The 26,678-nt window shown below is 45.0% G+C and overlaps 2 protein-coding genes across 4 annotated transcripts; one reads left to right on the top strand and one right to left on the bottom strand.

Moving 5' to 3' along the window:
• Positions 1 to 5,318: 5,318 nt before the first annotated feature.
• abt1 (activator of basal transcription 1) lies at positions 5,319 to 14,205 on the bottom strand. Of its 3 annotated transcripts, none has more exons than XM_075475525.1 (5): positions 14,060 to 14,205; positions 12,733 to 13,258; positions 9,960 to 10,135; positions 8,194 to 8,379; positions 5,319 to 5,725 (listed from the first exon to the last, which is right to left on the bottom strand). In XM_075475525.1, exons 2-5 carry the CDS (start codon positions 13,175 to 13,177, stop codon positions 5,543 to 5,545), a joined length of 990 nt encoding a protein of 329 aa, XP_075331640.1. In that variant the 5' UTR covers positions 13,178 to 13,258; positions 14,060 to 14,205; the 3' UTR covers positions 5,319 to 5,542. The 3 variants fall into 3 exon arrangements, with proteins under 3 accessions (XP_075331640.1, XP_075331641.1, XP_075331642.1); XM_075475526.1 differs by having other exon boundaries at positions 14,070 to 14,205; XM_075475527.1 differs by lacking the exon at positions 14,060 to 14,205 and adding an exon at positions 13,937 to 14,009.
• Positions 14,206 to 14,512: 307 nt separating this feature from the next.
• Positions 14,513 to 19,996, top strand: rad51c (RAD51 paralog C). The gene is made up of 4 exons (XM_075475880.1): positions 14,513 to 14,652; positions 17,477 to 17,702; positions 19,052 to 19,268; positions 19,338 to 19,996. Exons 1-4 carry the CDS (start codon positions 14,535 to 14,537, stop codon positions 19,836 to 19,838), a joined length of 1,062 nt encoding a protein of 353 aa, XP_075331995.1. The 5' UTR covers positions 14,513 to 14,534; the 3' UTR covers positions 19,839 to 19,996.
• Positions 19,997 to 26,678: the final 6,682 nt, after the last annotated feature.

The raw sequence follows: 26,678 nt of genomic DNA, 5'->3' as shown, positions 1-26,678 counted from the left end.
GGATTTATATGCTGTCATTTTAATTACATTCTTTACAATGGAAATTTAATTAATTTTATCATTAAGAGCTTATGTGTTTACTTATTTCAATAAATAATGGTTAAGGTGTAATATTAACTGATTGGCAAATTCTTAACTGGTAAATGTTTTGCTTTGAAGGTTTCACAATCTAACTTCCCTAGTTTGACACTTTTTACTGGTTCAGTGTTGCCATCTGGTGGACAAAAGAGATATTGCCTAAAATTGATATCTGATATCTGAATTTATAGGCACAAACAAGTTAGGGAAATGGTCTTGCTACCTAGACAAATATACCTCAGTACTATAGACTTTTATGGTACTTATGGAAATAACGGGGGGAAATTGCACTAGCTAAAAAAAATGTCAGGAGCCGCCACTGGAACTCACTCTTACGTGCACTCACTGTGAGATGAACTCTCTGTGAGATGAACTCTCTGTGAGATGAACTCTCTGTGAGATGAACTCACTGTGAGATGAACTCTCTGTGAGATGAACTCTCTGTGAGATGAACTCTCTGTGAGATGAACTCACTGTTAGATGAACTCTCTGTGAGATGAACTCACTGTGAGATGAACTCTCTGTTAGATGAACTCTCTGTGAGATGAACTCACTGTGAGATGAACTCTCTGTTAGATGAACTCTCTGTTAGATGAACTCTCTGTGAGATGAACTCTCTGTTAGATGAACTCTCTGTGAGATGAACTCTCTGTGAGATGAACTCTCTGTGAGATGAACTCTCTGTTAGATGAACTCTCTGTGAGATGAACTCTCTGTGAGATGAACTCTCTGTTAGATGAACTCTCTGTGAGATGAACTCACTGTGAGATGAACTCTCTGTTAGATGAACTCTCTGTTAGATGAACTCTCTGTGAGATGAACTCTCTGTTAGATGAACTCTCTGTGAGATGAACTCTCTGTGAGATGAACTCTGTGTGAGATGAACTCACTGTGAGATGAACTCTCTGTTAGATGAACTCTCTGTGAGATGAACTCTCTGTTAGATGAACTCTCTGTGAGATGAACTCTCTGTGAGATGAACTCACTGTGAGATGAACTCTCAGTGAGATGAACTCTCTGTGAGATGAACTCACTGTGAGATGAACTCTCTGTGAGATGAACTCTCTGTGAGATGAACTCACTGTGAGATGAACTCTCTGTTAGATGAACTCTCTGTGAGATGAACTCTCTGTGAGATGAACTCACTGTGAGATGAACTCACTGTGAGATGAACTCTCTGTGAGATGAACTCACTGTGAGATGAACTCTCTGTTAGATGAACTCTCTGTGAGATGAACTCTCTGTGAGATGAACTCACTGTGAGATGAACTCTCTGTTAGATGAACTCTCTGTGAGATGAACTCTCTGTGAGATGAACTCACTGTTAGATGAACTCTCTGTGAAATGAACTCTCTGTGAGATGAACTCACTGTGAGATGAACTCTCTGTGAGATGAACTCTCTGTGAGATGAACTCTCTGTGAGATGAACTCACTGTGAGATGAACTCACTGTGAGATGAACTCTGTGTGAGATGAACTCTGTGTGAGATGAACTCTCTGTGAGATGAACTCTGTGTGAGATGAACTCACTGTGAGATGAACTCTCTGTGAGATGAACTCTCTGTGAGATGAACTCACTGTGAGATGAACTCACTGTTAGATGAACTCTCTGTGAAATGAACTCACTGTTAGATGAACTCTCTGTGAGATGAACTCTCTGTGAGATGAACTCACTGTTAGATGAACTCTCTGTGAGATGAACTCACTGTGAGATGAACTCTCTGTGAGATGAACTCTCTGTGAGATGAACTCACTGTGAGATGAACTCTCTGTGAGATGAACTCTCTGTGAGATGAACTCACTGTGAGATGAACTCACTGTTAGATGAACTCTCTGTGAAATGAACTCACTGTTAGATGAACTCTCTGTGAGATGAACTCTCTGTGAGATGAACTCACTGTTAGATGAACTCTCTGTGAGATGAACTCACTGTGAGATGAACTCTCTGTGAGATGAACTCTCTGTGAGATGAACTCACTGTGAGATGAACTCACTGAGAGATGAACTCTCTGTGAGATGAACTCTCTGTGAGATGAACTCTCTGTTAGATGAACTCTCTGTGAGATGAACTCACTGTTAGATGAACTCTCTGTTAGATGAACTCTCTGTGAGATGAACTCTCTGTGAGATGAACTCACTGTTAGATGAACTCTCTGTTAGATGAACTCTCTGTGAGATGAACTCACTGTTAGATGAACTCACTGTGAGATGAACTCTCTGTGAGATGAACTCTGTTAGATGAACTCACTGTTAGATGAACTCTCTGTGAGATGAACTCACTGTGAGATGAACTCTCTGTGAGATGAACTCTCTGTGAGATGAACTCTCTGTTAGATGAACTCTCTGTGAGATGAACTCTCTGTGAGATGAACTCTCTGTTAGATGAACTCTCTGTGAGATGAACTCTGTGTGAGATGAACTCTGTGTGAGATGAACTCTCTGTGAGATGAACTCTCTGTGAAATGAACTCACTGTGAGATGAACTCACTGAGAGATGAACTCTCTGTGAGATGAACTCTCTGTGAGATGAACTCTCTGTGAAATGAACTCACTGTGAGATGAACTCACTGAGAGATGAACTCTCTGTGAGATGAACTCTCTGTGAGATGAACTCACTGTGAGATGAACTCTCTGTTAGATGAACTCTCTGTTAGATGAACTCTCTGTGAGATGAACTCTCTGTTAGATGAACTCTCTGTGAGATGAACTCTCTGTGAGATGAACTCTGTGTGAGATGAACTCACTGTGAGATGAACTCTCTGTTAGATGAACTCTCTGTGAGATGAACTCTCTGTTAGATGAACTCTCTGTGAGATGAACTCTCTGTGAGATGAACTCACTGTGAGATGAACTCTCAGTGAGATGAACTCTCTGTGAGATGAACTCACTGTGAGATGAACTCTCTGTGAGATGAACTCTCTGTGAGATGAACTCACTGTGAGATGAACTCTCTGTTAGATGAACTCTCTGTGAGATGAACTCTCTGTGAGATGAACTCACTGTGAGATGAACTCTCTGTTAGATGAACTCTCTGTGAGATGAACTCTCTGTGAGATGAACTCACTGTGAGATGAACTCTCAGTGAGATGAACTCACTGTGAGATGAACTCTGTGTGAGATGAACTCTGTGTGAGATGAACTCTGTGTGAGATGAACTCTCTGTGAGATGAACTCTGTGTGAGATGAACTCACTGTGAGATGAACTCTCTGTGAGATGAACTCTCTGTGAGATGAACTCACTGTGAGATGAACTCACTGTTAGATGAACTCTCTGTGAAATGAACTCACTGTTAGATGAACTCTCTGTGAGATGAACTCTCTGTGAGATGAACTCACTGTTAGATGAACTCTCTGTGAGATGAACTCACTGTGAGATGAACTCTCTGTGAGATGAACTCTCTGTGAGATGAACTCACTGTGAGATGAACTCTCTGTGAGATGAACTCTCTGTGAGATGAACTCACTGTGAGATGAACTCACTGTTAGATGAACTCTCTGTGAAATGAACTCACTGTTAGATGAACTCTCTGTGAGATGAACTCTCTGTGAGATGAACTCACTGTTAGATGAACTCTCTGTGAGATGAACTCACTGTGAGATGAACTCTCTGTGAGATGAACTCTCTGTGAGATGAACTCACTGTGAGATGAACTCACTGAGAGATGAACTCTCTGTGAGATGAACTCTCTGTGAGATGAACTCTCTGTTAGATGAACTCTCTGTGAGATGAACTCACTGTGAGATGAACTCTCTGTGAGATGAACTCACTGTGAGATGAACTCTCTGTGAGATGAACTCACTGTTAGATGAACTCTCTGTTAGATGAACTCACTGTGAGATGAACTCTCTGTGAGATGAACTCACTGTTAGATGAACTCTCTGTTAGATGAACTCTCTGTGAGATGAACTCTCTGTGAGATGAACTCACTGTTAGATGAACTCTCTGTTAGATGAACTCTCTGTGAGATGAACTCACTGTTAGATGAACTCACTGTGAGATGAACTCTCTGTGAGATGAACTCTGTTAGATGAACTCACTGTTAGATGAACTCTCTGTGAGATGAACTCACTGTGAGATGAACTCTCTGTGAGATGAACTCTCTGTGAGATGAACTCTCTGTTAGATGAACTCTCTGTGAGATGAACTCTCTGTGAGATGAACTCTCTGTTAGATGAACTCTCTGTGAGATGAACTCTGTGTGAGATGAACTCTGTGTGAGATGAACTCTCTGTGAGATGAACTCTCTGTGAAATGAACTCACTGTGAGATGAACTCACTGAGAGATGAACTCTCTGTGAGATGAACTCTCTGTGAGATGAACTCTCTGTGAAATGAACTCTCAGTGAGATGAACTCTCTGTTAGATGAACTCTCTGTTAGATGAACTCACTGTGAGATGAACTCACTGAGAGATGAACTCACTGAGAGATGAACTCTCTGTGAGATGAACTCTCTGTGAGATGAACTCTCTGTTAGATGAACTCTCTGTGAGATGAACTCTCTGTTAGATGAACTCTCTGTTAGATGAACTCACTGTGAGATGAACTCACTGAGAGATGAACTCTCTGTTAGATGAACTCTCTGTTAGATGAACTCTCTGTGAGATGAACTCTCTGTGAGATGAACTCTCTGTTAGATGAACTCTCAGTGAGATGAACTCTCTGTGAGATGAACTCTCAGTGAGATGAACTCTCAGTGAGATGAACTCTCAGTGAGATGAACTCTCTGTGAGATGAACTCTCAGTGAGATGAACTCTCAGTGAGATGAACTCTCTCTTGTGTGTGAGGTCACAGGATGTGGCAGGTTGCTGTGGAACAGCCGCTCAGATAACACGTTGCAGCTGTACGTTAATGAAGCAGCGTTCACTGGGTTAGGTGGCCCAGAGTTAGGGTTCACTGCGTTAAACGTGACAAACAGAATGTAGTGAAGTGAGTGACAGAAGTCAGGACAGAAGAGACAGAAGCTGTAGAACTGTCTATCAGCTGATTTCTGACATTTTTAGAAGCTGGAAAAACAAGACTGAACGTGTTTGAGCATCAAAACGGAAGTTACAACCAAATATTCCGCGTAGATTCCTGCAGCTGGGCTGATATCTGACAGACGGATCAGAACCAAACGGCCTGATGCACCCGAACAGGAAAAACTCAAACTTATAAGCACTGAGTTTAAGGAAACCGGTCCATCCCGGTACAGGTGAACAGCCACAGGCACAGAGGTCAAAGGTCAAAGGTGAGGCCACTCGAGTTTTAATCAACTTTATTCACAACTTCAAACGTCCAAAAAAGCATGAAAAAGCCATCCTGTGGGGGGGTGGGAGTCAGGGTGTCCTGTGGGGGGGTGGGAGTCAGGGTGTCCTGTGGAGAACTCCCCCCCCACCTAACCCTAACCCACCGGGGGGGTTAGCGGTCAGTTCCTTTCTGTATCGTTTCCACGGAAACAATCCTGTCCTGTTCCAACAGCTGTTCACTCTGACTGCTTGGAGTTGAAAATCTTGGCAAGCAGCGAGACATTTGATTGGCTCTTCTGCTGTAGGAGGCGGGTCTTGTCCCGGTGCTTCTGGGTAACTGAGTCCTCCTTCTTCTTCTTCTTCATCTGGATCTCCTCCTCCGTCTGATGCTGAGTGAAGTCCCACAACTTCTCCTGAACCTGACAACGACAAAGAGACGTTTACCTGAGGTGAACAGGTGAATGTTTACCTGAGGTGAACAGGTGAACAGGTGAACGTTTAACAGGGTTTCTGTTCGGTTTACCTGAGGTGAACAGGTGAACGTTTAACAGGGTTCCTGTTCGGTTTACCTGAGGTGAACAGGTGAATGTTTACCTGAGGTGAACAGGTGAATGTTTAACGGGGTTCCTGTTCGGTTTACCTGAGGTAATCAGGTGAATGTTTAACAGGGTTTCTGTTCGGTTTACTTGAGGTGAACAGGTGAATGTTTACCTGAGGTGAACAGGTGAACGTTTAACGGGGTTTCTGTTCGGTTTACCTGAGGTGAACAGGTGAATGTTTACCTGAGGTAAACAGGTGAACGTTTAACGGGGTTTCTGTTCGGTTTACCTGAGGGGAACAGGTGAATGTTTAACAGGGTTTCTGTTCGGTTTACCTGAGGTGAACAGGTGAATGTTTAACAGGGTTTCTGTTCGGTTTACCTGAGGTGAACAGGTGAATGTTTAACGGGGTTCCTGCTCGGTTTACCTGAGGTGAACAGGTGAACAGGTGAACAGGTGAACGTTTAACAGGGTTTCTGTTCGGTTTACCTGAGGTGAACAGGTGAATGTTTAACGGGGTTTCTGTTCGGTTTACCTGAGGTGAACAGGTGAATGTTTACCTGAGGTAAACAGGTGAATGTTTAACGGGGTTTCTGTTCGGTTTACCTGAGGTGAACAGGTGAACAGGTGAACGTTTAACAGGGTTTCTGTTCGGTTTACCTGAGGTGAACAGGTGAATGTTTAACGGGGTTTCTGTTCGGTTTACCTGAGGTGAACAGGTGAATGTTTAACGGGGTTTCTGTTCGGTTTACCTGAGGTAAACAGGTGAATGTTTACCTGAGGTAAATAGGTGAACGTTTAACGGGGTTCCTGCTCGGTTTACCTGAGGTGAACAGGTGAACGTATAACGGGGTTCCTGCTCGGTTTACCTGAGGTGAACAGGTGAACGTATAACGGGGTTCCTGCTCGGTTTACCTGAGGTGAACAGGTGAATGTTTAACGGGGTTTCTGTTCGGTTTACCAGAGGTAAACAGGTAAATGTTTACCTGAGGTGAACAGGTGAATGTTTACCTGAGGTGAACAGGTGAATGTTTAACGGGGTTCCTGCTCGGTTTACCTGAGGTGAACAGGTGAACAGGTGAATGTTTAACAGGGTTTCTGTTTGGTTTACCTGAGGTAAACAGATGAATGTTTAACGGGGTTTCTGTTCGGTTTACCTGAGGTAAACAGGTGAACGTTTAACGGGGTTCCTGTTCGGTTTACCTGAGGTGAACAGGTGAACGTTTAACGGGGTTCCTGCTCGGTTTACCTGAGGTGAACAGGTGAATGTTTACCTGAGGTGAACAGGTGAACGTATAACGGGGTTCCTGCTCGGTTTACTTGAGGTGAACAGGTGAATGTTTACCTGAGGTGAACAGGTGAACGTATAACGGGGTTCCTGCTCGGTTTACCTGAGGTGAACAGGTGAATGTTTACCTGAGGTAAACAGGTGAACGTATAACGGGGTTCCTGCTCGGTTTACATGAGGGGAACAGGTGAATGTATAACGGGGTTCCTGCTCGGTTTACCTGAGGTGAACAGGTGAACGTATAACGGGGTTCCTGTTCGGTTTACCTGAGGTAAACAGGTGAACGTATAACGGGGTTCCTGCTCGGTTTACCTGAGGTAAACAGGTGAACGTTTAACGGGGTTCCTGTTTGGTTTACCTGAGGTAAACAGATGAATGTTTAACGGGGTTTCTGTTCGGTTTACCTGAGGTAAACAGGTGAACGTTTAACGGGGTTCTTGCTCGGTTTACCTGAGGTGAACAGGTGAACGTATAACGGGGTTCCTGCTCGGTTTACCTGAGGTAAACAGGTGAATGTTTACCTGAGGTGAACAGGTGAACGTTTAACGGGGTTTCTGTTCGGTTTACCTGAGGTGAACAGGTGAACGTATAACGGGGTTCCTGCTCGGTTTACCTGAGGTAAACAGGTGAACGTTTAACGGGGTTCTTGCTCGGTTTACCTGAGGTGAACAGGTGAATGTATAACGGGGTTCCTGCTCGGTTTAACTGAGGTGAACAGGTGAATGTTTACCTGAGGTGAACAGGTGAACGTATAACGGGGTTCCTGCTCGGTTTACCTGAGGTGAACAGGTGAATGTTTAACAGGGTTTCTGTTCGGTTTACCTGAGGTGAACAGGTGAACGTATAACGGGGTTCCTGCTTGGTTTACCTGAGGTGAACCGGTGAACGTTTAACGGGGTTCCTGCTCGGTTTAACTGAGGTGAACCGGTGAACGTTTAACGGGGTTTCTGTTCGGTTTAACTGAGGTGAACAGGTGAACGTATAACGGGATTCCTGCTCGGTTTACCTGAGGTGAACAGGTGAACAGGTGAACGTTTAACAGGGTTCCTGCTCGGTTTACCTGTTCTCCAGCTCTCTGTCTCTTCTTCCTCAGCTTGTCCAGGTGAGCGCTCTTCTCCACGTTGTTCAGGTAGAAGTTAGTCTCCCTCTTGGCCTGAGAAACTTCGGTCCGGAGCCGCTGCTGGAGCACCGTCTGCTCGTAGGCCAGCCGCTCGCTCAGGTGAGTCCACTGGAACCTGTGCAGGTACTGCAGACAAACACAGGTGGGTGAAGGTGTGTTCGTCACTGATGAAGACATGTTGGTCTGAAAGGTTTGTAAAACAAATTCATACGGAACTCAGCAAAGAGGTGAGAAATACAAAAGGCCTGAAGCCGTTTTTCAAGTTGGAGGCAGAGGACGACCTTTGACCTTTTACTTGTCCTTTAATAACTCAAATTTATATTTGTAGCTAAACACAGAACTAAAAATACAAAAACCTGCAGATATCTACCACCCTCATCCATCTTCACACAACCAGAAAACATCTTCAGAAACTCAGAACCAGTAATTCCTGGCTGTGTTCGAAACCGCCCACTTCTCCTACTAACAACTTTTTTTAAGTTCCCGGATGCATACTAGATTCTCTAAATGTTGGGTATGCATCATGAGGTTACTACTCATACTCAAACTACCCAAGATGCAACGTAACGTGACGTCGCCGATCGTCATTTCCTGTCAAAACGGCAGTTTCAAGCTAGCTACAACGAGGGTAGGTTCACTTCCTGTTTTCAAAACAAAAGCACCAATTGTATGGTAATGGCTTTCCCTATGATAAAAGGCAACGGGTATTTTATTTTGTGAAAATAACAGGAAGTGCGTTAGCTCACTGCGGCTAGCTTTAGTAGCGCCGAATTCGTGGGAACAAAATTGTAAACAGCCGGTATTTTGTCAGGTTCTCAACACGTTGGGGATCTAAACGACTACTTTCTCACCTGAAAATGTTTCAAATGTTGCTAAAGTTTACAGAGTTTAGAGCTTAAGGGAAATCAGCTTCAGGCCGGCTGATTTCGGCTCGGGCAGGAGCGATCAGGCGTCCCACCATGCACTGATTTCCTATCCTTGGATCAGGCGTCCCACCATGCACTGCCCTCCACTGGAGGTCCACACTACCTTTTCCAATGGGAGGCCTGTGCAGGGACCTCCAGCTGCCTCAGGGAATCTGGTGCAAACACCACCTGAACTCTAACCCAACACCAGCCAGCGATGCTCTGTTAGGAACCTTTAACAGCATTCAGGGCATTCTGGGTTAGGGGGGTTTAGCTCTGATCTAATGTTAATGCTAAACACTGGCCAACACTTCCTCCAACAGCTTCTCCAACAGATGCAATGACCTGCTGCCCGTTTACTGGCTGAACACCACAGTTTTCCACTGACCCCGCCAGTTTGGTCAGTCCAGACATCACAAAGCTTCTTTGCTCAGACAGTCGAGCATCCTGGACTGAATAAGAGGATTATAGAGCTCCTCCCCCACGCTCCCATTCAGCCCAGAACTGTCTCTTTTAGAGGCAAAGACAGTTTCCCAACAGCATAGACGAATAAAGAGGTGCCATTATAGTATAGTTTATTTCTAAAGCACCGTTCACACACCAGTCTGGAGTAAAGCATGAAAAAGATTTACGATCGAGTAAATCGGCCCCTCAAACCTCAGACGCCATGGCAACAGAGGAAACTGCAGCTTTTCCTGGGACTTAAAGTAAATTAATCTAATGAAACAGAATCAGTTTGTAACACAACCCAAACTCACTCACACAAACTCCCAGCATGCACTGCAGGAGAGGAGGACCAACCTTGATGCACCAGAGGTCGGAGGAGAAGCGCTGGCGTTTCCTGGTTCCCATCGGCGTGTTGTGCAGCGACGCCACCACTCTCTTGGCCACTCGCTTGTCTCTGAACTCCACCCATCCCTCAGTGAACTCACACCGCCGCGACCCCGACTTCTTCCTCCTCTTCCTCACCTGGTGGTCTGCAGGGTCAAACAGGAAGAACAGGTCACAAACAGCTGGTCACATGACCAACACCTGGTCACATGACCAACACCTGATCACATTATAAACACCTGGTCACATGACCAACAGCTGATCACATGACTAACACCTGATCACATTATAAACACCTGGTCACATGACCAACAGCTGATCATATGACTAACAGCTGATCACATGACTAACAGCTGGTCACATGACTAACAACTAGTCACATGACTAACAGCTGGTCACATGACTAACAGCTGGTCACATGACTAACAGCTGATCACATGACTAACAGCTGGTCACATGACTAACAGCTGGTCACATGACCAACAGCTGGTCACATGACCAACAGCTGGTCACATGACTAACAGCTGGTCACATGACTAACACCTGGTCACATGACTAACAGCTGGTCACATGACTAACAGCTGGTCACATGACTAACAGCTGGTCACATTATAAACACCTGGTCACATGACCAACAGCTGATCATATGACTAACAGCTGATCACGTGACTAACACCTGGTCACATGACTAACAGCTAGTCACATGACTAACAGCTGGTCACATGACTAACAGCTGGTCACATGACTAACAGCTGGTCACATGACTAACAGCTGGTCACATGACTAACAGCTGGTCACATGACCAACAGCTGGTCACATGACTAACAGCTGGTCACATGACTAACAGCTGGTCACATGACCAACAGCTGGTCACATGACTAACAGCTGGTCACATGACTAACACCTGGTCACATGACCAACAGCTGGTCACATGACCAACAGCTGGTCACATGACTAACAGCTGATCACATGACTAACAGCTGATCACATGACTAACAGCTGGTCACATGACTAACAGCTAGTCACATGACTAACAGCTGGTCACATGACTAACAGCTGGTCACATGACTAACAGCTGATCACATGACTAACAGCTGATCACATGACTAACAGCTGGTCACATGACTAACAGCTAGTCACATGACTAACAGCTGGTCACATGACTAACAGCTGGTCACATGACTAACAGCTAGTCACATGACTAACAGCTGGTCACATGACTAACAACTAGTCACATGACTAACAGCTGGTCACATGACTAACAGCTGGTCACATGACTAACAGCTAGTCACATGACCAACAGCTAGTCACATGACTAACAGCTAGTCACATGACCAACAGCTAGTCACATGACTAACAGCTGGTCACATGACTAACAGCTGGTCACATGACTAACAACTAGTCACATGACTAACAGCTGGTCACATGACTAACAGCTGGTCACATGACTAACAGCTGATCACATGACTAACAGCTAGTCACATGACCAACAGCTAGTCACATGACTAACAGCTGGTCACATGACTAACAGCTGGTCACATGACTAACAACTAGTCACATGACTAACAGCTGGTCACATGACTAACAGCTGGTCACATGACTAACAACTAGTCACATGACTAACAACTAGTCACATGACTAACAGCTGGTCACATGACTAACAGCTGGTCACATGACTAACAGCTGGTCACATGACTAACAGCTGGTCACATGACTAACACCTGGTCACATGACTAACAGCTGGTCACATGACTAACAGCTGGTCACATGACCAACAGCTGGTCACATGACTAACAGCTGGTCACATGACTAACAGCTGGTCACATGACCAACAGCTGGTCACATGACTAACAGCTGGTCACATGACTAACACCTGGTCACATGACTAACAGCTGGTCACATGACCAACAGCTGGTCACATGACTAACAGCTGGTCACATGACTAACAGCTGATCACATGACTAACAGCTGATCACATGACTAACAGCTAGTCACATGACTAACAGCTGGTCACATGACTAACAGCTGGTCACATGACTAACAGCTAGTCACATGACTAACAGCTGGTCACATGACTAACAACTAGTCACATGACTAACAGCTGGTCACATGACTAACAGCTGGTCACATGACTAACAGCTAGTCACATGACCAACAGCTAGTCACATGACTAACAGCTAGTCACATGACCAACAGCTAGTCACATGACTAACAGCTGGTCACATGACTAACAGCTAGTCACATGACCAACAGCTAGTCACATGACCAACAGCTAGTCACATGACTAACAGCTGGTCACATGACTAACAGCTGGTCACATGACTAACAGCTGGTCACATGACTAACAGCTGGTCACATGACTAACAGCTAGTCACATGACCAACAGCTAGTCACATGACCAACAGCTAGTCACATGACTAACAGCTGGTCACATGACTAACAACTAGTCACATGACTAACAGCTGGTCACATGACTAACAGCTGGTCACATGACTAACACCTGGTCACATGACTAACAGCTAGTCACATGACTAACAACTAGTCACATGACTAACAGCTGGTCACATGACTAACAGCTGGTCACATGACTAACACCTGGTCACATGACCAACAGCTAGTCACATGACTAACAGCTGATCACATGACCAACACCTGGTCACATGACTAACAGCTGGTCACATGACTAACAGCTGGTCACATGACTAACAGCTGGTCACATGACTAACACCGGGCGAACTCGTACCTTCGGGCTGCAGGAACACCCGGCCCACCTCGCCGTACGCAGACAGCATGTTCCTCAGGTGTTTGGGGCGGAGCCTCGGAGGGATGTGACCCAGGTAGATGATACCTGGGACACACTTCCTGTCCCCACAGGAAGTCTTCTTCTTCATCACAGCATCATCTTCATCACCACCATCTTGGTTTTTGGTTGTCTCCCTCTCATCATCATCACCACCATCACCTCTCCAGGCAGCAGACTCCACCTCTTCCTCTTCCTCCTCCTTCACCTCCTCTTCCTCTTCTTCCTCCTCCTCCTCTTCTTCCTCCTCCTCCTCTTCTTCTTCTTCTTCCTCTTCCTCCTCCTTCACCTCCTCCTCCTCCTCCTCCTCCTCCTCCTCTTCTTCCTCCACCTCCTCCTCCTCCGGTCTCTGAGCAGTGGTCTTTCTGTCTTCCTCCTCCATCTTCATCCCTCAGTCACTCCGTTGATCTGCTTCTGTTTGGTTTTTACAACAAAGATGGCGGCCGGATGAGTTTTAGAGCTCATTCACCTACAGAACAAAAAGTGAAACAGAACAAAAACTGAGTGAAATATAGTTGTTTCTTCTTCTGGAAGCTCAGTATTTCTCTATAAATTAACTGACTGACAACATTTACCCGCTCAGGCTTCATAAGAAGTTATCAAAAGGACAACATGGAGGTATTTAATCCTACTGAGTGAGAATCAGGATCACTGTATTATTGAACCTGCAACTTTGATGTGGTGAAAAACTTGAGAAAGGAGGTGATCCAGATGTATATCCTGCAGCTTTACTCAGTGTTCACTGGACTCTGTAAACTGATGCAGTTTAAACAGAACCAGGAGGCTTCAGCTGAGCTTCATCGTTAATAATGATGATACTACTTTATTTCTAAAAAGATGCTAACCACGTTCCTATCGCTAACAATAGAACCCTCGTCTGTAGCTTCTGCACTGTGTCTTAATTTGCAGAAGCTGTTTCTGTAATATTCCAACCATAGAAAACGTCACCACCCAGGAACTGATGAGTAAAAGTGGAGAAAGTTTTCATCTAATCATTGATAAAAAGCTGAGACTTGTCCTTTAGAGTTCTTTTAACATATAAAGTTGACCCTTTATTGGTTTAAAAGCAGCTTTTCTCCGCACAAATGCATCATTACATTAAAAAATGGCCCTGCTGTTAACCTGTCTGAACACCTGTTAAAGTTACCTCAGTCCGGATGTTCTTAAATCATTTGGGATCAGACTGATTCTGTTTGGCTTAACAGAACCTGGTGTGCAGCTCGGAAAGAATCTGTAAACTTCGGTATTTAAAACTAGAAAAAAAATCTACCTGTCTTCACCTGGTGATGACGTAATCCCTGCGGTCCGGTTCCGGTTCCGGTTCCTTTACTTTGGACCTTTTAGAAAGTAAAAATAAAAAACACAACAGGCTGAATCTGGCTTCGGTGAGGAGCTTCACGTGCGTAAACAGTCGCGCATGGATGACGTAGCTGCGCGTCATTAGGCTTAACCGATCCTTCCGGTTATTGTTTTCAGAATAATGGTGGAAAACCGTGAGGGAGGATATAAATCAAATCAAATCAAATCAAATGTATTTGTATAGCACATTTCATGTACAAACAATTCAAAGTGCTTTACATAAAATAAAAATAAATGGAATAAATGTGAAGCTGAGGAGTTAATTTAACCGAACTTTCATCAGTTTAAAGAAGAGACTCTTACTTTGAAAAGTTCCGACGGAAACGGTTAGAGGTGAAAGGCATCCTGGGAAATCTGCAGAAAGCGGATGTTTTGAAGCCGCCAGGATGCTGCGGCCGTTATCCAGCCTGAACCTGAGTGCCGGAGTCCGGCTGAAGCTGCTCCGGGCCGGGCTCCAGTTCACCGCCGACCTGCGGCCGCTCAGCCCGGCGCAGCTCACTGAAGGTACGGACACACCCACCGCCAGAGTCCCGCTGAATATCCCGGGTTTTAGTTGCTAAACAGACAGAATATCCCGGGTTTTAGTTGCTAAACAGACTGAATATCCCGGGTTTTAGTTGCTAAACAGACTGAATATCCCGGGTTTTAGCTGGTAAACAGACTGAATATCCCGGGTTTTAGCTGGTAAACAGACAGAATATCCCGGGTTTTAGCTGGTAAACAGACTGAATATCCCGGGTTTTAGCTGGTAAACAGACTGAATATCCCGGGTTTTAGTTGCTAAACGGACAGAATAGGGCTCGGGCACGTGACGTCACTACGTGAGCGGCGGCCATACTGGCGGCTCAGAACTGTTTTGTTTACATTGTTTTCCACTGCGCGCAGACGTACTCCCGCCTGGTCTCGGAACTTTCTTCGTTGGTTTATCTATTTTACTTATTGTCTTTGCCACTATGGTCGCACGTTGCTGTGTCGTGGGGTGCAATAGCGTAAGCCGTGACAGGAATGGGGGGGAATCGTAAATGGTTTATCTTTTTACCGGTTTCCTGCTTGGAGGCGCACCCACGGAAGTGTCCGAGATAACAAAGCGTCGTCGACTAGCATGGATCGCTGCTGTAAGACGACCAAGCATAACGTTCCACTCAATCCCGGTGTCGATGAGAGTGTGTTCTCTGCATTTTCATTCTGGTAAGTTACAGACTTTTGTGTGCTGAGGTAAAGATCCCCGCCTTCACAAGAGGACACTGTCAGTTGGAAGCAAGGGACGTCTCAATGGGTTAAAAGCGGAGGACAAATTTCGTGTGTATGCATGTGTACATGACAATAAATCTGATCTTAATCTTAATTTAATGTGGAAAATACAAGGAAAATTGCCCATCTCCAAATTCACATGGAAAGGGCGATTGGAACTGTCAGAAACACCTTTTTGTCAGCAAAAGTACCTATCAACATAGTTTTGCCATGCGAAGGTGAAGACAAAACATTCTTTGACAAGATTGTGTCTGTATGTTGTACTCTGACCACCATGAGCCGGAGTGTTGTGCAAAGTTGAAGTCATCTGAAATAAATATGCTTTGAGATACAGCCAAGTGTGTGTGTTTCATTATTTATTTACAAGTAGAGTAACATGACAAAAGTGTAAAGTGTCATTAGAATTGAAACTGTTGCAAAGTATAAGCACTGACACCACATACTATATACGCAATTATGTCTGAAAGGGTGAACTTAGGCAGTAAATCTTCGTCGACACTCCGTTCCTTGCTCGGTATTTCATAAGGGTCCAGTCCGTTTATAACGCCAATCTTCTGTATGTACCGATCTCTGGCTTCCTTCTGTAATGTATCCCGGTATATCCCACATCCTTTCTTCCATTTTAACATGCTTTTCTCTCACTGTTTGTTCCTTGATCTCTGTCTTGCCTCGGTTTATTTACGATAGATTGTGCCTCCAATATGGCGACCATATCCCAGAATGCAACGCGTGTGCCCGAGCCCTATATCCCGGGTTTTAGTTGCTAAACAGACTGAATATCCCGGGTTTTAGCTGGTAAACAGACTGAATATCCCGGGTTTTAGTTGCTAAACAGACTGAATATCCCGGGTTTTAGCTGCTAAACAGACTGAATATCCCGGGTTTTAGTTGCTAAACAGACAGAATATCCCGGGTTTTAGCTGCTAAACAGACTGAATATCCCGGGTTTTAGCTGCTAAACAGACAGAATATCCCGGGTTTTAGCTGCTAAACAGACAGAATATCCCGGGTTTTAGCTGCTAAACAGACTGAATATCCCGGGTTTTAGCTGCTAAACAGACTGAATATCCCGGGTTTTAGCTGGTAAACAGACAGAATATCCCGGGTTTTAGTTGCTAAACAGACTGAATATCCCGGGTTTTAGCTGGTAAACAGACAGAATATCCCGGGTTTTAGCTGCTAAACAGACAGAATATCCCGGGTTTTAGCTGCTAAACAGACTGAATATCCCGGGTTTTAGCTGCTAAACAGACTGAATATCCCGGGTTTTAGCTGGTAAACAGACAGAATATCCCGGGTTTTAGTTGCTAAACAGACTGAATATCCCGGGTTTTAGCTGCTAAACAGACAGAATATCCCGGGTTTTAGCTGGTAAACAGACAGAATATCCCGGGTTTTAGCTGGTGAACAGACAGAATATCCCGGGTTTTAGCTGCTAAACAGACTGAATATCCCGGGTTTTAGCTGGTAAACAGACAGAATATCCCGGGTTTTAGCTGGTAAACAGACAGAATATCCCGGGTTTTAGCTGCTAAACAGACTGAATATCCCGGGTTTTAGCTGCTAAACAGACAGAATATCCCGGGTTTTAGCTGGTGAACAGACAGAATATCCCGGGTTTTAGCTGCTAAACAGACTGAATATCCCGGGTTTTATCTGGTAAAGAGTCAGACAGAATATCCTCATACAGCCTGCTTTCAGGCTCCAGAGTCCGGGCAGAAAATCACGTTTTTAACGGCAAAAGAAGACCGAATGAGTTATCTGATCCGGTGGGCAGAAATGACGTAAAATGATTAAACAGAAAACAGACGGGTCAGAAACAGGTGAGCCGCTGACAGGTGAGCCGCTGACAGGTGAGCCGCTGACAGGTGACATTTATCATCATCAGTGAGGAATAAACAACAACCCTTCATCATTATTGTCCCAGAAATCAGTTCTATTATTTTCATTTAAATTGACCTAATGACACAGACCGGGCACGTGCACACACACACACACACACACAGCAGCCTCAGAGACTCAGCCGTCACCACGGTAACGCTCAGACGTTTGACCCTAAACGTCGGTTGGGTTTCAGAGGCCGGAGTGTCGCCGCAGGAGGCCCAGGAGGCGCTGGAGGTCGTGAGGTCAGACGGAGGAGGCGGAGCTTCTCTGACGGCTCTGGAGCTCCTGCAGAAGGAGGAGGAGCTCAGGAGCATCGTGACCTTCTCCTCACAGCTGGACCGCATCCTGCACGGAGGACTTCCTGTCGGGAAGCTGACGGAGATCTGTGGCGCTCCAGGAGTCGGAAAAACACAGCTGTGGTAAAAACATGTTTATTATACAGAAACACAGAAGCAGGCTGGTCACATCACTAAAATACCTCAGAGTGAATATAATACCTCTGACCCTGACCCTAACCCTGACCCTGACCCTAACACTCTGACCCTGACTCTGACCCTAACCCTGACTCTGACCCTAACCCTGACTCTGACCCTAACCCTGACCCTAACCCTGACCCTGACCCTGACCCTGACTCTGACCCTGACCCTGACCCTGACTCTGACCCTAACACTGACTCTGACCCTAACCCTGACTCTGACCCTAACCCTGACCCTGACCCTGACCCTGACTCTGACCCTAACCCTGACTCTGACCCTAACCCTAACCCTGACCCTGACCCTAATCCTAACCCTAACCTGGGCCCCAACCCTAAACCTAACCTCAATGGAGGCCCAATTCCTAACCCTAACCGAAGCCCCGCCCACTTCCCAACCCTAATATAAGGAGGTAGATGGCTGTGCATAGTGAAGGGGGTGCCTAAGCTAAATTAATGCGTTACGAATCCAACGAAATGTTCGGAAAAAGGAAAATAGGGAATAGAACGCACCTAACACCTGATGAAGACAAAAATATGTCGAAACGTTGTGAAGGAGGTGTGAAAAGAACAATAACTAAGCTAAAGAATGCGAAAATGTGAACCTAATTAGACGGAAGTAAGGGAAAGAGAAAGTTTAATTTATATCTGATTATGTTAACCCAATTTATTTTTCATAGGGACATTGTAGCGAAAGGCAGGGCTGAGAGTGCCCCTCCGCTTCCTCGTTGGAGGAACGGACAAACCCTAGTTTCCTGACTCTGACCCTAACCCTGACCCTGACCCTGACTCTGACCCTGACCCTGACCCTGACTCTGACCCTAACACTCTGACCCTGACCCTGACTCTGACCCTGACCCTGACCCTGACTCTGACCCTAACACTCTGACCCTGACCCTGACCCTAACACTCTGACCCTGACTCTGACCCTGACCCTGACCCTGACCCTGACTCTGACCCTAACACTCTGACCCTGACCCTGACTCTGACCCTAACACTCTGACCCTGACCCTAACCCTAACACTCTGACCCTGACTCTGACCCTGACCCTGACCCTAACCCTGACCCTGACCCTGACCCTAACCCTGACTCTGACCCTAACCCTGACTCTGACCCTGACCCTGACTCTGACCCTAACCCTGACTCTGACCCTAACACTCTGACCCTGACCCTGACTCTGACCCTAACACTCTGACCCTGACCCTGACTCTGACCCTGACCCTAACCCTAACACTCTGACCCTAACCCTGACTCTGACCCTGACCCTAACCCTGACTCTGACCCTGACCCTGTCAGCCTGCAGCTGGCCGTGGACGTCCAGGTGCCGCAGTGCTTCGGTGGCGTTGAGGCTCAGGCGGTGTTCGTGGACACGGAGGGCGGCTTCCTGCTCCAGCGGGTCGGGGACGTCGCCGCCGCCGCCGTCAGACACTGCTCCCTGCTGGCCGAGGACGAGGAGCAGCGAGCCGCTATGACGGCCTTCACCGTGGACTCCATCCTGGCGAACATCTTCCTGGTGAGGACGAGCGCTCCTGTGGTTTATCTCCGCAGAGTAGAAGGATTCTGATTGGCTGTTCTCTCTCAGGTGCGTTGCCATGACTACGTGGAGCTGCTCGCAGAGCTCCAGCTGCTGCGCGACTTCTTGCAGGACCGACCGAGGGTCCGCCTCCTGGTGATCGACAGCGTGGCGTTCCCGTTCCGGCTGCAGTTCGATGACCTCTCGCAGAGGACACGCCTCCTCCAGAGCCTTGGCCAGCAGCTCATCGCTATGGCAACAAGCCACAACATCGCCGTGGTGATCAGCAACCAGATGACCACACGGCTGCAGGACGGCCGATCCCAGCTGGTTCCGGCCCTGGGGGAGAGATGGGGCCACGCCCCTGCCATCAGGCTCCTCCTACAGTGGGAGGGGTCACGGCGGCTGGCGGCCATCTTTAAATCTCCAAGTCACATGGATGCCAGCGTCCACTACCAGATCACCTCCGAGGGCTTCCGAGATGCCGACCAATCAGAGCGGCCGCAGAGCAAAAGGTCTCGAACACACCCTGACCAATCAGCTCCCAGCCCAGCTAATGCCAGCTGCTGATTGGTCAGAGAGTTTTAGCCAGTCAGATGCTGAGTTTGCTTTATGGTTGATGAACAGCAGCTAATGATGTCTGTCAGGTAAACAGACTCGTTTCAAAGTTACAGGTGTTCAGTGTTCAGGTGCTCACGCACTCTGTTTATGTCGCACCTGTTCACCTGTTCACCTGTTCCCACCCCTCCTGGCCCCGCCCCCTGCAGCTGAAGGTGAACAGGTGAACTGAAATGATTGTGATGGTTGCTCACCTCCACCTCTCAGCAGGTGATCAGGTGTGTCTCAGGTGTTCTGATGATGAATGTTTTTAATGTGCATTGTTGTGATTTTTTTTTATCAGAGTGGGTAAGAAGGCTACTCAAATAATAATAATAATAAGAGAAAATCCAGATTTAGTCTTTCTTTATATTTTATTCAAAGGCAAAACAGCATTTGAACAGTCCCCCGTGTGCACGGTGTCAGCACAGTAAGAGAAGAGGAAACGTCACACGTTCATTTTTATCCTCCAAACCGGGGTTATCTTTAAAAAACAAATGGCGCCCTGCTCTGTTCAGGATCTGAGATAACAGTTTACGAGGTGCGCCTTTATGACTTCAACCATAAAGCTCCCCTGATGAGCTTAGAATCGGATTTCCCAGGGATCACAGGGTGAAGGGGGTCATAGACGAGTCAGACTTTTAAAACCAAAGGGACAAATAAGAATTTTCCATCTCAGCATCTTGAATAAAGTTTATGACATCGTTGTTGATGGCTCCGTGTGGCAGTTGTGTTCCAGCTGCTGAACAATAAACAGTCTCCCATCATGCATCTGTGCATCATCATCATTCTGATTGAAGAACTGAAAAGAAACTTTTTGTTTGTGAATTCTGTGAATATTTACCTCTGCCGTTCCCACGGCAACAGCTGTGGTTAACACACACAGACAGCAGAATAAAGATCAAAGTGAGGTAACACCTGTCTGACACCTGAGGCAGAAACAATGAGACAGGTTTTACTTTACTGTGTTGCAATTCAACCCAGTTCAATTCAATTCAATAAAACTTTTAATGATCCCTGAAGGTAAATTATATCCCTGCAGCATTAATTATCATCAAAGATCAGCTGCTACAGAGAACAAGATAAAACATAAACCAGCTGAAGTGCAGCAGAGAGGAAGGTGTGGGAGAAACCTTCAGAGGTCTCCATCAGTGGGTTGGGCTGTTGTTTCTGTTGCTTAGCAACAACTCAGCTAATGATGTCACACACAGCGTCAGCAGGTAACTCAGGTGAACTCTGTCAGCAGACAACATGGACAGAAGCTCCCAGCCAGCCGTTCAACATCTGGGCTGCAGAGACTCCAGGTCCAGGATTACACCATCTGTTGGTAACCAGCTCTGTGATCCTCCTCCTTTCCTGTTACCGCTCTGTCTGCAGTCTCTGTCTGCAGTCTCTGTCTGCAGTCTCTGTCTGCGGTCTCTGTCTGCCCGGATAGTCTTAGAGCTGAGCAGAGAGCTGTTAGAGCTGTTCCTGCAGCCAGGTCCAGGATTACAGCATCTGTTGGTAACCAGCTCTGTGATCCTCCTCCTTTCCTGTTACCGCTCTGTCTGCAGTCTCTGTCTGCAATTTCCACAGTTTGGCTGTTTGGATTCGCCATTGAGACGCACCAGCAAAGACTTCAAGGCAGGCGGAAAAATTAAGAGTCTGCCTGACCCAAACAGTTTTGTTATCTCTGTCACGCCATGGGACTCTATGTTTTAGGTTACATTTTGGTTTCAGTTCATGTCTTAGATTTTAGTTCTGCCATGTTTTAGTTTCCCTTCACTTAGTTCATTCCCCACCAGCTGCACCCTCTCACTAATCACTCACTCCCTATTTAGTGTCCAGCCTCCCTTCTCAGTTTGCCGGATCTTTGCCCTGCATGTCTTACCTGCCTTGTCACCTGTTTTTTCCCATGTTCCTTGTCTTCTCCAAGCTAAGTATTTATTTATTCTATCCCAAGCCATGCCAAGTCCTTTTGTTTGTTTTTCTCAGCTACATTTTTGAATCCGGCTCAGCCGCGCTTTTTGTTGTACTTTGTTTTTCTGTGAATAAATCCAGTTTCCTTTTTTGAAAAGTCCACATCCGTGTCCTACCTTCACCATCCCCACACCCAACCCTGACAATCTCAATCTGGCTCCCCTGTGCTGGCCTTGGCTGCCAGCTGCAGCTTCTCCCGGATGCTATGTAAATAAGACGCTCTGCCCCATGTGCTCCCTCCCCTTCCTGAGGACTCCTGTAGAAACTGTTTAGGCTGGTTGATAAACTTTCCATCGCATTATCAAGGACAATGGCCTCTGAGACAGTGCTTCATGGACTTACTTCCACACGCACACACATGCTCAATGATTAACATATGTAATTCCCACACCTCCTCTAAATGCTTGATGGTGTGTGTATGTGTTGCCTTTTCTTTTTTGTGCTGAGGTTTTTCTCCTCCTCTCCCCTAATGTGGTATTTCTTCTGTCATTCTACCCTTATCAAATAGATTTGTCTTATTAATGCTTCACGAGGAGGAAAACTTATCAACCTTAATATTTCCTCTCAGATGAAAGTCTTTTAAAGATTTGTTATCATTCATTATATCAACCGTTCTGTTATTAGCTATATTTTTAAATGCCTCCTCTTAGAGGAAAATTTATCCATGTTTGTTAGCTTTTGTTAGTTTACTCAAATTACCTGTTATAGTTATACCAATCCTACTGTTAGCTAAATTTACTTTAGCTCTGTTATAGTTATACCAATCCTACTGTTAGCTAAATTTACTTTTGCTCTGTTATAGTTATACCAATCTTACTGTTAGCTAAATTTACTTTTGCTCTGTTATAGTTATACCAATCTTACTGTTAGCTAAATTTACTTTTGCTCTGTTATAGTTATACCAATCTTACTGTTAGCTAAATTTACTTTAGCTCTGTTATAGTTGTACCAATCTTACTGTTAGCTAAATTTACTTTAGCTCTGTCATAGTTATACCAATCTTACTGTTAGCTAAATTTACTTTAGCTCTGTTATAGTTATACCAATCCTACAGTTAGCTAAATTTACTTTAGCTCTGTTATAGTTATTCCAATCCTACTGTTAGCTAAATTTACTTTTGCTCTGTTATAGTTATACCAATCCTACTGTTAGCTAAATTTACTTTAGCTCTGTTATAGTTATACCAATCTTACTGTTAGCTAAATTTACTTTAGCTCTGTTATAGTTATACCAATCTTACTGTTAGCTAAAATTACCTGATAGTCTCTGCCTGATATTCCTGCTGTATCCCTGATGATCAGGGGAAGAAATGGTTTAAACTTCCTCCTCCTTTTCCTCCATTTTGTTCCTGCTCTGCATCCTAAACGTCTCCTCTTCAACTCTTGATTTAGGGTCTCCAGGCATTACTTGGGCTTTGGGAAGCTCAGTTAGCTGCTCCGACAGGTTAACAGCTTTCCTGTTGCCATGGTTACACACCACATCACTATAACAACAGCATATCTTTTATAATAATTAATACTGCAACAGTTTAATTTCCCTTCAAGGATTAATAAAGTTTTGTTAAGCTGAATATGACATCATCCGGTCTTGAGTTGGCTGAAGTATCAGCAGACATATTTATCTTAATTTTATACAACCATCATTTTACAGGTGATCATCTTCACCTGTTTCAAACTTTTAATTTATCAAACACAAACGAGGTGAGTCTCAGAGAAACATCTGAACAGAAACTCCGGCTGCTTTAACAGTTCAGGGCTGGGTGTTTTTATTTAGTTTTTTTTTAAGTGTTTGTTTGATAGCAGGCGGACGGGAAAGGATGGGGGGGGGGGGGGGGGGGATTAAGATCTACTGGGATTTAGATTTAAGTTTGAAGCAGATCTTAGATCTGTTAATGTGGCTTCAGGAGCAGAGAATGATCTCACCTGTCGAGGTGCAGGTGAGTCCAGCTGGTTTTAGAATAAAAGTTTCCACAAAATCCTTAAAAAAAAAACTGATCAGATCAAACATGTTCCATGTGTGGACGGGAACCGGCAGGGGGCGCTGTCATTGATTCAATTCTATTCAATTCATTTTTATTTATATAGCACCAAATACAACAAATGTCATCTCAAGGCACTTAGATAATAAAGTCCAATTCAAGCCAATTGGAATTCAATTAATTGTAATCATAATTATTCATAAAATAATCCAATTCGTTCATATAGAGCCAATTCAAAAACACTTTCCTAGCTAAGGAAACCAACAGATTGCACTGAAACTTTTTTTTTTTTTTTTCGGTCCGCAGATCCCTGAGAGAGCTTCTGATGTGACTGCGATGACCTCATTAACATAATGAAACTGTAACATCAGCCTGATTCCCAGGGAAGCCGACGGTGTCCTCACAGGGGCGGAAAGTCCACTGCGGGTCCTCAGAGAGATACAAACACCCGCAGACACAAAGTGGAGCGTTAGAGAGTTTAATAAATAAATAAAAATTAAGTGTAATTAAACAGGCAGACAGACAGGTGAGCAGCCATCCGCCGGCAGCAGCAGCTGAACCGGAGAGTCTCATCGAACCAGCGGGACATTGAGCGGCGGGTTTCCCGGAGAAGATCCAGCGGATCCGGACTGAATCAGAACCGGGAAGACACGGACCCCGTCGGTGAGTTCTGAATGAAACCTTGGAAACACTTCAGACTGCATGAATTATTAACATTTGTTGCTCATTAAAGAATCTTTTCAGCTCCAATAAACACATTGATTACTGTTGCTTTTTACTGATAATCAATAATCAATCAGTATCAATAATCCTACTGTCATCTTAATCTGAAGAACAGCAAAGAAACTTTATGACTACATGTACTAGTTTACAAAGAAAATCAATCAATACAAATGTCAGTTTGAGTTGGATTCTTTACATTCTGCATTGGTAACTAATATTGATCATTTTCTGACATTAAATGGAGCATCAGTGAGAGCTGTTTAATCACCACCCGGATGGTCTACAGAAAGATCAATGCACCTTCATTGAAGACATTAAAAACATTTCTGTTCTCATGTGTCCATGCATGAAATCTGCACGATATCTTTGAACTTATCTGGACTGTTGCTTGTTTTTAAATTCATTTAAATGATTTTATTTGTTTCTCTTTATATTATTTTATGTATTTTAATGCTTCTTCCACTCCTGCTGCAATGCTTTTATTTTATGTAAAGCACTTTTAATTGTTTGTACATGAAATGTGCTATATAAATAAATTTGATTTGATTTTGATTTGATTCAAATACAAACAATATGTAATAATATGTATGTATATCTAATAATGAAATCTGCCCCTTAAACTGGATTTACTGAAACTTACAGACACCTCATCAGTCAGATTTATGTGCTGCAGATTCAACAGGAACTAAAGCTCCAAACATGTCCAACATCCACACCGAAATGTTCTGAACAGAACTCAGAACCGTAGAACCGAAGCAGAAAAAGCAGAAAAAGGAGATAGGAGGAGTTCTGAATGAGTTTTTACAGGAATCACAGCTTTCTGCTGCCTTCAGGACAGATTAAACCCAAAAACACAAAACTGAGTAAACACAAAGGAAGAAATCTCCTGTTTTATGTCCCCACAACCTGGAATTAGGATATAGATATTTGGGGGTTTTAATGATGCAATTTATACAAAATGCTATCAATGTTCTCAAAGCAGAGTTCCAGATACAAGCCAACATCAGTAAAACCACAGCGTAGAACAATGCCACCGAATATTAAACAAATAACACAAACTAATAAAAATCCCACGAACATAACAGAACATATCTGTACAATGATTCCTACAGAAATAGCAGATTAAGTAGTAAACACTGTATGTTCAACTGATACAAGTATTCAAGTATTGGAAACTATTTAAATAACCATAAAAATACAAATAAGGAAAAACAGAACTATAGAACTCTGTCAACACAGGAAACAGTATTCTGTAGAACTATGCAACAAACATCTTAACAAGCTGTGTGAGTCCTCAGAGATGCACACATCTCACCAATCCAGGAGGTTTTATGTCATTCCAGTCAGCGCTTACATAAGAAACAACCGTATTTGTAACTCAGGACCCAGTAACTGCCACTAAAACTGCCTCAGGACCCGGTAACTGCCACTAAAACTGCCTCAGGACCCGGTAACTGCCACTAAAACTGCCTCAGGACCCGGTAACTGCCACTAAAACTGCCTCAGGACCCGGTAACTGCCACTAAAACTGCCACAGGACCCGGTAACTGCCACTAAAACTGCCTCAGGACCCGGTAACTGCCACTAAAACTGCCACAGGACCCGGTAACTGCCACTAAAACTGCCACAGGACCCGGTAACTGCCACTAAAACTGCCTCAGGACCCGGTAACTGCCACTAAAACTGCCACAGGACCCGGTAACTGCCACTAAAACTGCCTCAGGACCCGGTAACTGCCACTAAAACTGCCACAGGACCCGGTAACTGCCACTAAAACTGCCTCAGGACCCGGTAACTGCCACTAAAACTGCCACAGGACCCGGTAACTGCCACTAAAACTGCCACAGGACCCGGTAACTGCCACTAAAACTGCCTCAGGACCCGGTAACTGCCACTAAAACTGCCACAGGACCCGGTAACTGCCACTAAAACTGCCACAGGACCCGGTAACTGCCACTAAAACTGCCACAGGACTGGTGGAGTCCAACATGCTCCTGATTTGGTTAAACAGGGAATGAATAGCTTGCAAAAGCCACTCTGGTACCCCATGCTCCCAAAACAGCCATTCACCCCACCCTGTCTGGGGGAAGCTGTGGTAAACAAAACACTGAATGGTCAAAGGCCTATGATCCCTCAGTAACTATTCAAACCCG

The sequence above is a fragment of the Odontesthes bonariensis genome, chromosome 10 (genome assembly GCF_027942865.1).
Source record: "Odontesthes bonariensis isolate fOdoBon6 chromosome 10, fOdoBon6.hap1, whole genome shotgun sequence".
NCBI classification, from domain to species: domain Eukaryota; kingdom Metazoa; phylum Chordata; class Actinopteri; order Atheriniformes; family Atherinopsidae; genus Odontesthes; species Odontesthes bonariensis.
The sequence above is the reverse complement of the archived record's forward strand: the minus strand, read 5'-3'. Positions and strand labels throughout refer to the sequence as shown.

Bases quoted from the DNA above. Each gene is read 5' to 3' on its own strand.
- rad51c (XM_075475880.1), top strand. From the start codon at position 14,535: ATGCTGCGGCCGTTATCCAGCCTGAACCTGAGTGCCGGAGTCCGGCTG. The intron at 17,703-19,051 runs GTAAAAACATGT...TGACCCTGTCAG, and splicing joins GTCGGAAAAACACAGCTGTG to CCTGCAGCTGGCCGTGGACG. The intron at 19,269-19,337 runs GTGAGGACGAGC...GTTCTCTCTCAG, and splicing joins TCCTGGCGAACATCTTCCTG to GTGCGTTGCCATGACTACGT.
- abt1 (XM_075475525.1), bottom strand. From the start codon at position 13,177: ATGAAGATGGAGGAGGAAGACAGAAAGACCACTGCTCAGAGACCGGAG. The intron at 10,136-12,732 runs GTACGAGTTCGC...TTGACCCTGCAG, and splicing joins GGTGTTCCTGCAGCCCGAAG to ACCACCAGGTGAGGAAGAGG. The intron at 8,380-9,959 runs GTTGGTCCTCCT...GTTTGTCTGCAG, and splicing joins CCGACCTCTGGTGCATCAAG to TACCTGCACAGGTTCCAGTG.